This window comes from Rhinolophus sinicus, chromosome 16 (assembly GCF_057876585.1).
Source record: "Rhinolophus sinicus isolate RSI-liver-muscle chromosome 16, RSI-T2T, whole genome shotgun sequence".
NCBI lineage: Eukaryota > Metazoa > Chordata > Mammalia > Chiroptera > Rhinolophidae > Rhinolophus > Rhinolophus sinicus.
In genome coordinates, this window is record NC_142516.1 from 99805982 (window position 1) to 99819524 (window position 13543).

Below are 13543 nucleotides of genomic sequence, written 5' to 3' on the forward strand. Positions count from 1 at the left end.
AACCCTGATGCAAAGCAAAAGTCCCAGTAGCAATTAAGACCAGCTGTGAATGTAGGAAGTCATCTCAGTGCCCAAAATACCTCAACAGGTTCTCACACAAAGCCAAAGCAATTACTCATAACGGCAAGAGTATGAACAGTCAGCACACATGTATAATAATAAGCACAGAATCTTAGTTAGAAACTTCTAGTTCCTTTATAAGGTTTGTCAAACATCTACAGATTCCATCATCAAGGCACCCTCCAAGGAAAGCTATACAATTTAACATGAAAATTAGGCTGTGCCTAAAGTAATTTTTAAACTTCTCAAAAGTCTAGTAAAATTAAATTCCCTACATAGTACTACTAAAAGAGGGAACACATATTTATTAAACAAAACAAAAATGGGTTACCATTTTCAGGGTCAAAACTGAATATTTAACAATAAAACTTATATTATGCATAAGAACACTTCAAGGAAATATAAAACAAACATTTTTCTCCCCTTATTTTCAACAGCCTTTTCTAATACCTATGGGGAAGAAGAGATGAAAAACAAAGAAGAACCTGCTAGTCTGTAACTAAAGATCCAGAAAGAAAATTTTACCTATTAGCTATTATTTCACTCAAGGGATTATGAAATATAAAAACAAATACGTCAATTTATTCATTAGTAGTCAAGCGGGGAGGTAAACACTTCTCTCAAACTAAGACATCTTAGTTTGAATGGTGAATAACGAAGCTCTCTAAAATGTGAAATCTACAAAAGAAACTACCCAGAAATAAGTGACAGTAATTCAGTGATACTAAAAATAAGAGTCAAATTGCAATACCTGTACTCAGTGACACAGAGTATCAATGCACCTCCCCAATTTTACCACTTTATCAAGTCTATGTGGATCTTTTCTATAATGCACTTTTTTCACAAATTGTGGAATCTTTTCTGAGAAAAACAACGAGTCTAGGTCACCTAGGACATTTGTTCTTGTAGCTTTCTGGGTGTCGGAGATCCAAGTATGTATGAAGATAAGTGAAGGCGTGTGGCTAGCACTTTTGCTGTCTTTCTGTCTGTAGAAGCTTTTAGCACACTTATCAGAAACCATGCAATGCAAACTCTTTTGATATTAGGCCTCTGGATGTAGCTTTCAAGATCATTCTTTGTTCCATTCTTCACGTATTATCAAACTGCACCCAATAGGTGGTCTAGAGTGAGAATTTCAAACATGTGCTATTAATATGCCCAAAACTGTTGCTGCAAAGAGGGGGAAAAAAAACACATTAATTGAATCCTGGTCTGTTCTTACTCATAATGTCATAAATATGTTTTCTATGTCCTAAAGCAATATGAAATGATTTGTAAAACCATATGAAATCTTCACATCAATAAACCTACAGGTTTTAAAATAAGTACTATTTATTGTTATTAAAAGTAATTTTTTTATTACAACAAAAACTATAGGTCAACAATAAAAAATTAATGTTGCAATGCTTTTTTCATTTCCTCAGGTTTTCCTGTTGGTACCCTGATGATCATCAGCAATAGTAATGTATTTGTAGATACTTCACATTGTAAAATTTCTCTATGATTCTCTAGAATATTTTTCTCAAACATTGTTCTGGTAAGGTCACTATTATTCCCATTCCATACATGTCATATGGAAATAATAATACCTCGCTCAATGGATTGCTTCATAGAGTCACCAGACCATCCACATTAAGGCATAAAATATTAGGCACCGTTCTTTAATTATTGAGTGCTCAAAACATGTTAGCTATTATTAATATGTAAAAATATTAGCAACTATATTAAGATTATCAGAAGTACATTTTAAGCAGGCCAGTCTGGTGTGGGTCTTCTTCTGGAACTGGACAGTTCTTCCAAAAAAAAACAAAGACACTACTATTTATTTATGCTGATCCATCTGCCTGGAATGCTCTTCCTCACTCCCGACTCCTACGGCCCTACCGGGCTAATTCTTACTTCTCATGTCTTGGCTTAGAGAGTACTTCTTACAGCGGTAAGCAGTCCCTAGCCTCTCCCAAAGCTAGGTTATATTATATATCCGAGGTACTCCTCCTATGTGCTCCAATGTGCATCACAACTGCCTGCCTCTGTGACACTAAAGCTCCAAGAGGGCACGGACTGTGCTATCTTTATACAATACTACATTCTCGGTGGTTAGCGCAATGCCAGAACATCATGGGTGCTTGATAAATATCTGCGATCTGAGGACATCTGGGATCTGCAAATAGCCTAGCTGGTGTCAGAAGAACAGGTTTTCATCTAGCGTGAGTAACTGCCAGCCTAGAAGACGCAGCAGCCACTGATGGGGCCGGCTGAGTGAGAGGCTGGGAAATGGGATGGGGCATCGAGGAAGCAGAGGGGCCGAGAGGAGGGGCTCTCAAGGAAATCATGTTCCATCTGCTCACTTAGGGTCAACCAGTAGAGCCACCGTCAGATGCACTGACCCTGGGTACACAGAGTCCTGCAGCATGCAGAACGAGAGCCTGGGTTAACGGCACCTGGTTCCAGTCTAAGAGATTACTGACCAGAGTGTTAGCAGCAAAATGCACATCAGGGGCCTTGCTGGCTGCAATGATAGAGTCTGATGTGATCCAAGACCCCAGAAGACTTACCAGGCAGTTGGCATGTGCTGTGCACGTCTGGCCCAGCACAGAATTGCAGTGCTGAGGAAGAAACTTGGACACTTTGGGCACAGCTGATGGAAAATGAACTGAGATGTTCTGATTTGTTACGGCTGCTGCATCATAGGAAGGGATGACTTTAGAATAGTATCTGACAGCATGGAAGGAATTGAGAGAGAGAGCTGTGCTGGGAACTAGACTTTTATACATATCACCAATAGCATTCTCTGAAGTGGAGCTAGACTGACCTTTAAGAAAAAAAAAGAAATCTGTCAGTACACACGACTGTAACTTTGAACTACCATATGAGTATATGAAATGAACTGTCCTCTATTTCATTCCCTCATGTTACAAACTTATATTACTGCTACACTTAAAAGTTGTCGGAAAAACAGTGAACTTTTTAGTAGCGACATTTAGTTCACTATATACACTACAAATTAGTGTTCACGTGTCATTAAAAGACAGATTTTAGAGGAACATCAGATCTCTGTGCCTTTGGGAGTGTGTGTGTGTGTGTGTGTGTGTGTGTGTTCTTCCATCATAATCAAAATTGTGACCATCCCTATGAAGCAAGGAAGCATGTTGGAAAGAACGCCATTCATCCATGAATAAATTTTGGTCGATTTTCTATTGGTGAAGTGGCACAGAGTATATCCTTATACTCTGTACAGTACACAGAAGGCAGAAAAATATTTTGAAATATATAATGAACGTTAACAATGTAATCTCAACATTGTGAATACTTAACTTTCTTCTGGACATTAATATTAATAAAAGTAAATTTATTTCCACTTTAAATGCAAATGTATCTGGAATGTTTGTGAATATTTGCATTTCAGCACATGTGTACAGAGATTAATGGGCAAGACAAGTCAGGGCCACGTAATGAAGTCTAAACACTGACTCAGATCAGCATTTCTGTGTCACAAGTCAGACTTTAGCACAGAAACCTGGTGACCTCACGTGGTTATTTAACTTCCCCAGCCTTCAATTTATAGATCGAGGTGATGAAAGTGAAATTTGAAAGACATAACTGATTTTAACTGTCCCAATCCTCTTTCCAACCCAATTTGGTAACACGGGTTATGAGCTATACATGTGCTCACATCACAGACCCATTCATCACAGACTTCCAGGTGTCCAGTCCAAGGAAAAGTCCAAAATACAGAAAAGTCTGTATGTGGGGAAATATTTCCTGTCATATTATATATAAAAGTGCTCTCCCCATAAAACGGGAAACACTAAATGTTGCAATTGGAGGATGGCTAAGAAAATCATTCTGTAAATCATGTGATAAACTACTAAAACAATTAAAATGGTGATGAGGGCTGCATAGTAAAAAATTAAAGTATATACGACATGATCTTAAGCAACAAAAGCAGAGAAAAAATTTGATTTTCCATATGATTACTACTGTAGAAAAATATGCGTAAAATACTTAAAACGAAGAAAATACATAAAAAATGAACAGAGTTATTATCTTGGCTGGGTTAGTAAAGGACTAATATTGCTTTTCAAATGGTGAAATGTATATAAATAAAGTTAAAATGGGGGGTTTGACTCAATGACCTTTAGGCTCCCCTCCACTCTGAATGTGCCACAAGTCTATGTCCCTAGTTAGCATACCTGTGTCATCCCAGGAGCAGTTGGTTTAGGTGATGTGATACAAGAGATGCTGGGACACAGAAGGCCTGAACTCACTACCCTGGAAGGAGTATTTCAGAGTCTCTGCAGAACATAAATAATGAGAATGCCGAAGTAATGCATGTACAGTGGTACCTCGGTTTTCGAACGTAATCCATTCCAGAAGACCATTTGAGTTCTGAAATGTTTGAAAAAAGCCGACAGCTAAGCCTCAGAATCTTGCACTCAGTGGAAGCCGCATGACATGTTTGACTTCTGAGGTGCGTTCGAAAACCGAAGCACTTACTTCCGGGTTTACAGTATTCGTAAACCGAAATGTTCGTCAACGGAGACGTTCTAAAACCGAAGTACTACTGTATAAGAAGTAACACTGATAGGCATATGCCTGTGCCCTGACCGCTGTCTGATTTAACCACTCAGGTTGGCATCCAGGCACAGCTACTTTAAGTACATTAGCCACAGCTCACGGCTACTTTTTTCCTACTCTCACTCCCCTCGCCCCTGGTCAGGAGAAGTCTAAATCGACTAACAAAGCACCCTGAGGCTGATTTGATTACATGAACAAGGAGGGCTATATTCTAGTTTTGGCCTCCTCTCTCTTTCGACTTTAGAGACCATTCCTAGTAACCTCATCGGTACCTGTGGCGTCTGCTATATCCCCGTAATATGCATAGTACCTCTATGATGGCACTTCAATTACTAGAGGAATCATAGTCGGCTGTGGTGACCCTCTCTGCTAGAAACTGTGAGCTCCTGTTGTGAGCCCATCATTGTTCTAGGTACTAGAAATACAGCAATGAACAAAACAGACAAACAAACAAACAAACAAAAACACACTCCTTGTCCTCATGGAGTTGATACTTTAGTGGGAGACGACAGGCGATGAGCTAAGTATGGAAGTAAACATTAAGTGGTGAGTGCTGTGAAGGACACAGCAGCAAACGCGGTGAGGAGCCCCACGTGGGACGTGGTGCTGCCAGGACTGTGCAGTTTAAGTTGGGCGGTTGAGAATGACCCCGAGAAGGTGACATTTACGCAAAGACAGGAAGAAAATCAATAAATGATTGTGTTATGTGCTCAGGACATAGTACTACTGAATTAATACGAATGCTTCCCCTCCCTTTAGATTCTAGTAGTCACATAAACAAAGTCACCAGTGTACTCATCATCAGTAATATGAGCTTTCTGGTAATGATGGTCGACTGTGAGCCCCATTTCTGGGATACAGGCGCCTGTGGGGCCTGTGGCCAGGTGTGCTCCAAGCGGACAACACCAGGACTCCTGGCGGAATCTGCCAGCCTCGCTCCTTTCCCTGTTTGTGGAGATGAGTGCCTAGGAACCCGGGCTCCACACACCGGGCATGCAGACCCCAGTGCGCCACAGCGGCCCCAGGCAGGTGTGCTCACCTCTCATGGCGTCATCCAAGGAGCCCCCTGAGGCAGGCGCGGAGTATACGTTCAAGCACTTATTAGCCAGGAATCTGATCCCTCTCACAGGTGAATACGTGCTTGCCAATACACTGTTTTCCCTTAGAAGAACAGAAAAAACACACAGTTCTCAAGGAAGACAACATGAACGTGGCTCAGTCCAACTGCTCTATCATTCAAGTTCTAAACAACAGACAAGAGCCTAAACTATGGATTATTTAAATAAAAGAACAAACTGCTGAACAGGACTCATGTTAATTCTTCAGGATGTAGAGGAATGACCTGCTTTTCCTCCCTAGATTTCCTTTGTTTATATATTCTAATCAATTTAAATAGGAAGCGTTCCTTTGGCAGGTCTCGTTGTGTCCTAGCACCGTGAGGACTCCCGGTTGCAGGACGGGACTGCTCCAAAGCCTCTGACCACCTGTGACAGAGCAATGCCAGACTCCATCGCGCCCCCACTGGATCGCCCCAGTCATAACCAACTACCGGTAAAGCTCCATTTTTAAGATCCTCAGAAATAACAAAAGAGTAAGGCAAGTGATGAAAGGATCATGAGCCTGAGAAACTATGTATTTTACCACTGTGATTCAGTGGCACACGTCGGCACTGGGAAAAGCCCACTGATTGCTAACACATGCCTGAGTGCTCACCACGGCTGGGTTCCGTGCCTGTCTACACTGCCGGCCCTAGCACTGAGGGAACTAACAGAGGCCCTTATCATACCTCTGGGCCATGACCGTGCCTGGGAGGGAGACCTGGATGGGCATTGGTTGTTTCTTACAAAACCTCCTATTGCTCTGAAGTGCTTCTGTAATCTAAAAAGTAGAGAGACAGATCTATTTAGATAGAGATTTTTTTTTCATATATACAAACACACATACATTTCCAGTGATAAAAAATAGAGAAAAAAATGTAGCATTAAAGCATGATGTATGACAATAAAACTCAAGGGCTTGGGAGTTGAATACCTGGCCCATCACGGCTGGAGGGAGTTTCTCCCGGATATACTTCACATAATCAACTGTTGCCTCAAGAATCGAAGCGGCATCGTTCTTTCTCCCCTTTATATATGGCAACAGAGTACGCAGCTGCTCACAGCAATACTTGATTCGTTCTCTGAGTGGGGAATGGTAATAAAGAATAATTAGTCTCATTTTCTTCCTTGAACACAATTCTTCCTCCTGGGTTTACTTATAACAGAAGTGTCCCCTCCCTACCCTGTCTCCCTTTCAGAGGAAGCTCGCGTCCCCACAAAACAGCAGCTTCACAACCCCTGGAATCACAAAATCCTGGAGCACCCACTGACACGGCTGCCCAGTACACGTCTGTACTGATGGCAGCCTCAGCTCACTCGCCCCAGGCCTGCTGCAGTGCATGGCGTGCCCTGCCCAGACCCTGGGCTCAATACAGTCATCCCCCCTTATCTGCGACTTGGCTTTCTGTGGTTGCAGGTACCTGCAGTCAACCCTGGTCCAAAAATATTAAGTGGAAAATTTCATAATTCAACAATTCATAAGTTTTAAAACTATGTGCTGTTCTGAGTAGCGTGATGAAATCTCACACCATCCTGCTCTGTCCCATCTGAGACATTGTGAATCTCCCTTTCTCTAGCATATCCTTGCTATATATGCTACCTGCCCATTAGTTACTGAGTGGTTGTCTTGGTTATCAGATTGGTTATGAGAGAGAGAGAGAGAGAGAGAGAGAGAGAGAGAGAGAGAGAGAGGGCCTATATTCACATAACTTTTATTATGGTGTATCATTATAATTGTTCTATTTTAATATTAGTTACTGTTGTTAATTTCTTACTGTGCCTAATATACAAATTAAACTTTATCATAGGTATGTATGTATAGGAAAAACCATATATAGGGTTTGAAACTATCCGTGATTTCAGGAATCCACTGGGGGTCATGGAACAGTATCCCCTATGGATAAGGGGGGAAGATTGTACACATTCCGCTGCCTATGGAAACCTACAGACAACTCTTTTCTCAGAGGAGAGACTCACACACTATATATGTAAATCCTTTTGCAATTCACAGTAGAAGGCTAAGAGTAGTCAGAATATTCATGCCACATTTCCAGCAATAGATCAATTAGCATGTTGTAATGCATGGGCTTTACATGTAACTCTGTGTTCTGAGCCAAGGGAAAATCAGAAGCAGTAGACGCAGACAGAACAAAAAACAAACAAACAACAATATGCAAATGAGAACAATGTCCTGTCTAGATCAGAAAGAAACTAAACTAAGTGTTTTGTACTTCTGAAGGGAAATACATAGGAAATAGAAATTTAAGTTGATATAAGCCTTTGGTACCTTCATTTTTCCATGTGTTCACTTAATAAACATTATTAAGCACCTGTTTTTACGCTGAATACTGACTGGGTAGTATCCAGTGGTAGTTCTGCCAATTATTAGCTAGGAGCATCAACAAGTTACTAAACCTCTCTGAATGTGAATAACTAAAATATTCTAGATCAGTGGTGCTTTAACTGGGTATTGAGTCCTGGGGGTCTGTGAAGGTGTCTCAGGAACAATTCTGGAAAGGGATGGAACCGTCAACAATTTGACAATGTGTATGAAGGGCTTTGAAACTTTTCACACATTTTAACATGGTATTTCCACTTATAAGGACCTAAAAACAGAACAATATTTCTGTTATCCACTGTAGTAGTATATCAGTAAAATATGAAAAACAATCTAAACATGCAAAGTAAGTGGATGCTTAAGTAAGCTTTGTACACTAGCTCAATTGAATATGATCTCACAGTAGAAATGATGTTATAAAGCTTATTGGGGAAAAATAGGATATTTTTATAGGATACAAGACAGCATATATTAATAAAATATGATCATAGCCATTAAACAAAGCAAAAATAAAGCACAGAAAAAAGACTAAAAGCAAAAACAAGTAACAGTTATTTCTGAATGGTTGGGCTATGGAAAATATTATTTCCTCCTTTCATTTGCTATATTTTCCAAATATTTTTGCTGAGATATATCATTTTTATCATGAAAAATCATATTAAATATTTTCTAACATTTATCATAAAAATGTCCAAATACATAGATTGAAAGAATTAAGAATTCTTAACTCTTAAAAGTTGAGGGAATTAAGAATTTGTATAGCCAATACTTATATACTCACTACCTAGAGTCTTCAATGAAGAGTTACTGTCCTTGTTTTATCATATATGAGGCATCCCATGGGACATATATTAATCCATTTTATTATATTGAAGCATTTCTAAGTAAGTTATAGACTTCAGTACACTAAACCCTAAACATATCATTAACTAGAGTTCAAGTTATTTTATTTTCAGGTAAAAGTTACATAAAATAAAATATGCATAGCCTAAGGGCACCATTCTATAAGTTTTGACAAATGCACAAAATTATGTACCACAGCCCTAATCAACATTATCAAAACTCCAGAAAGTTCCTTATCTTCATTTCCCCAGTCAATCTCATCCCATGTAAGAAGCAACTATGTTCCTAGTATTTTTCTATTCCACATTACATAGTTTCATCTGTCCTTGAACTTCATATAAATCAAATCTTACAGCCTGTGCCCTTTTGTGTAAGGTTTCTTTCACTCAGTATAATATTTTTGAGACTTGTCCATGGGGCTCTTATAATATCAGTAGTTTGTTCCTTTTTATTGAGTAATATTATAGTATTCCATAGTAAAAATATGCACAACCTATTTATCCATTCTCTTATGGATAAGCACTGTAGCTATTTCCAGTTTTGGGTCATTTTGAATCAATCTGCTATATCATTCTATATGTCCTTTTGTGAATGCATGTTATTTTGCCTGGGTAAACATCTAGGAATGGAACTAATGAGTTATTCTACAAATTCATAAGAAACTGACAGAACTTTTCTCAAAATAGTATCATTTTACACTGCCACTATCAATGTATGAGAGTACTTGTTGTTCCAAATCTTTGACATTTAATATTGTCAGTTTTAATTTTAGTATTTTGGCCTTTCTGAGATATATGTAGTAGTATTTTACGCTTTAATTTGCATTTCCATGACAAATTATGTTAAGTACTTTTTCTGGTGCTTACTGGGCACTTGTTTATCTTCCTTTGCAAAGTGTCTGTTTAAATATTTTATCTAATTTCAATTGGATTGCAGGTCTTTTTATAATTGAACTTCAGGAGTTCCTTATATATCCTAATACCAGTACATTATCAGTATATTTGTTTTGCAAATACTTTCCCAGTCTGTGGCATGCCCATTTATTTTCTTAGTGCTGTCTTTTGATAGTAAAAGTTTTAAGTTTTGATGAGTAAATTTACCATTCATGTATGGTTATTGCTTTCTGTATCCTGTCTAAGGCACAGCTGCCTCACCCCCAGCTTGTGAAGTCATTCGCCTATACTTTCTTCTAGAATTCCACTGTCCAATACAACAGCCGTTAGCCACATGAGTATTTAAATATAAAGTTAAATAAAATTTAAAATTCATTTTCTAATTGCAATAGCCACCTTTCAAATACTCAATAACTCCATGTGCCTAGTGGTTACCTTACTGAATGACGCAGTTAGAGGCCATTTCTATAATACTGCAGAAAGTTCTACTAAACAGTGCTATTCCAGAAGCTTTATACTTTTAGGTTTATAGTATAGCTCTGACTATGCTCCATCTTGAATTAACTTTTATGTGGTATGAGGTGAAGTGGGTCAAAGTTCATTGTTTTTTCATATGGATACTGTGTTTCCCCGAAAGTAAGACTTAGCGGGACCATCAGCTCTAATGCGTCGTTTGGAACAAAAATTAATATAAGACTCGGTATTATATCATATATTATACAGGGTCTTATATTAATTTTTGCTCCAAAAGACGATCATTAGAGCTGATGGTCCGGCTGGGTCCTATCTTCGGGGAAACATGGTATACAGTTGTTCCAGCAGCATCTATAGAAAAACTTGTTTCCTAATTTGTATGCTTTGGTGACTTGCTTAAAATCAAATCAGCATAAATGTGCGGGTCCAGTACTGGGTTATTGTGTTCCATTAATCTATTTGTCAACCTTTATGTAATAGCATACTGACGATTGCAGCTACTAAGTCTTCAAGTAAGATAGTGTAAGTCATCCCACTTTGTTGTACGTTTTCAATATTGCTTTACTCGAAGTCCTTTTATATTCTAAGTCTTTTAAATCAGATTGTCAATTTGTACCACAAAAAAAAAAAAAAAAAAAGCCTGCTGGGATTATGATTTAGGTTCAAATAAAGTTTTATTTCAATTTAGTGAGAACTGACATCTTAACAATAGCCTTTCAATTCATGATTATTGTATAATGCAAGATTTACGTTTTCTTTAATTTCTCATAGCAATATTTTGAGTGATCAATGTACATATTCTCTGCCTTTTTGCATAATTGTTCCTAAGTATATTCTTTTATACCGTACTGTAAGTATAATTATTTTTAAATTTTCATTTTTCAAATGTTTGCTAATCTATAAAAATACAGTTGACTTTTGTACATTGACCTTATATGCTGCAACTTTGTTATATTTATCTTGTAGTCCTAGCAGTTGTTTTGTAGGTGTCTTAGGACTTTATACATACACAATCATGCCAGCTATAAATAGGAGAGTTTTGCTTCCTTTCTAATCTGTATTTCTTTTATTTCTTTTTATTACCTAATTGCAATGGCTAGGACAGCTCATTCAATGATGAACAGAAGTGGTAAGAATAGGAATCCTTATTTCGTTCCAGGCCTTGTTTTTAAGGAAATGTGTCACAATTACATTATTAAGGACAGTGTTAGATATGTTTTTCGTAAATGCCCTTTAACAGAGTGAGGAAGTCCTCTTCCATATCTAATTTGCTGAAAGTTTAATTTTTTTAATCTTGAAAGGGTATTGAATGTTGCTGAATAATTTTTCAGAATCTGCTAATCATATGGGTTTTCTCCTTTATTCTGTTTAATGTGATGAATTACATTTTTGTTTTTGTTTTCATGATACATTAGCCTGCTTCTCTAGGATAAACTTGGTGTAGTCATTATGGATTATGTCTCTACATATTACTTAATTTGATTTGCTAAAATTATGTATTTTTATGTCTCAGTTCATGAGGGATACTGGTCTGTAATTTTATGTTTTTATAATGCCTTTATCAGGTAAAGGTCATGCTGACCTTGTGAAATGGGTTAGAAACTGTTCCCTCCTCCTCCATTTTCTGTAAGATTGTTTAAGACTGGTATTACTTCTTTAAATGTTTAACAGAATTAATCAGTAAAATATCTGGGCTTCGTGTTTTATCTTTGGTAAGGTTTTTCATAGCAAGTTCACTATCTAATCGTTTCTAATCTTTTAATCTTTATTAAATTTACTGGGATGACATTGGTTAGTAAAATTACATAGGTTTCAAGTGTACATTTCTATAATTCATCATCTATTATTGCACTGTGTGTTCACCATCCAGAGTCAGTTTTCCTTCTGTCACCATATATTTGATCCCCTCTATATCTTTTATCTACACTTTAACTGGATTGCAGGTCTTTTTGTAATGAGTGTTCTGTTAATATATATAGTGTTATTCATCTTTGCTGCTTCATCTGGTATCAGTTTTGATAAACTGCGTTTTTCAAGAATTTGTCATTTCATCTAAGTTGTTGAATTTATTGGCAAATAATTATTCAAAATATTTTATATTAAAGTATTTATAGGATCTATAATGACAATCCCTCTTTCATTCATATTGATAAAATGTTTTCAGTCTCTCTCCTCACCTACCTGCCTTGCTTCCTTTCTACATACTTTGGATTTACTTCACTTTACTTTTCCAACCTTCTTAAGATGGATCCTAGGGTCACTAACTTTTAGACCTTTTGCCTTTTCTAATATAATAAGCATATAAAATCATAGGGTTTTCCATAAGCTTTGCTTTAGTTGGAACTCACAAATTTTGAAAAATATTCTATTCTCAAAATCAGTTTGAAATATTTTCTAATTTTTCTTGTGATTCTTTTTCACCCATTATTTAGAAGTGTGCTTTTTAATTTCCAAATATTTGAGGTTCTTCTTTGATTTCTAATTTCTTATTGATTTCTAATTTAATTTCATTGTGGTCAAGGAACATACTCCTTGTGAATTCAACTCTTTTAAATGTATTAAAATGTATATATCCCCAGCATACAGTTTATCTAACTTAATGTACCGTGTGTCTTTGAAAAGAATGAGTATTCTGTTGCAATTTTTGGGTACAGTGTTCTATAAGTATCTATTAGATCAATGTGGGTAATAGCATTCACATCTTCTATATCTTGTAATTTTTTGCTGTCCAGTTGTTTTATCAGTTGCTGAGAGAGGGATGTTTAATCTTCAACAATGCTTGTAGATATTTGACCCTTTAATTCTGTGAATATTTGTTTCAAATACATTCAAGCTTTGTTAGTTATAGTCACATACTATTTGTGATTGTTATAGCATCTGAAAGGTGACACTTTCATCATTATAAAATGCCTCTCTTTCCCTCAAGTGATACTGTTTGTGTTGAAGTCTACTTTATTTGGTTTTAACATAGCTAATCTGATGGTCTTATACCTACTGCTTCATGGTATATATTTCCTATTAATTTACCTTACTGTACCTGTGTATTTAAAGTTAGTCTCTTCCAGACAGCAGATTGGTCTTATTTGTTCGTTTATTTTTATCCATTCTGACAATCTCTGCCTATTAGTTAGATATAGTCTGATAAAGGTTCACCATTTTACTGTTTACATAGGTAGCAAACTATTTGACATTGGTCTTAGTAATAATATCTTTTTGGTTATGTCCCCTTGAGTAAGGGAAACAAAAACAAACAAATGGAC

At 37.1% G+C, this 13543-nt stretch overlaps 1 protein-coding gene across 4 annotated transcripts in view; it reads right to left on the reverse strand.

Annotated features, from left to right (window-relative positions):
* Positions 1-345: 345 nt before the first annotated feature.
* SOHLH2 (spermatogenesis and oogenesis specific basic helix-loop-helix 2) overlaps positions 346-13543 on the reverse strand; it is a 50029-nt gene continuing 36831 nt past the window's right edge. For 2 of the 4 annotated variants that reach the window (XM_074330018.2, XM_019736533.3), the window contains 5 exons: positions 6670-6817; positions 6425-6516; positions 5678-5799; positions 2616-2872; positions 346-1230 (listed from right to left, as the gene is read on the reverse strand). In XM_074330018.2, coding sequence (XP_074186119.2) covers positions 1210-1230; positions 2616-2872; positions 5678-5799; positions 6425-6516; positions 6670-6817 — 640 coding nt within the window. In that variant the 3' untranslated portion in view covers positions 346-1209. Of the gene's footprint in view, positions 1231-2615; positions 2873-4253; positions 4356-5677; positions 5800-6424; positions 6517-6669; positions 6818-13543 lie in introns of those variants that run through there. The other 2 variants (XM_074330019.2, XM_019736534.3) reach the window with 2 other exon arrangements.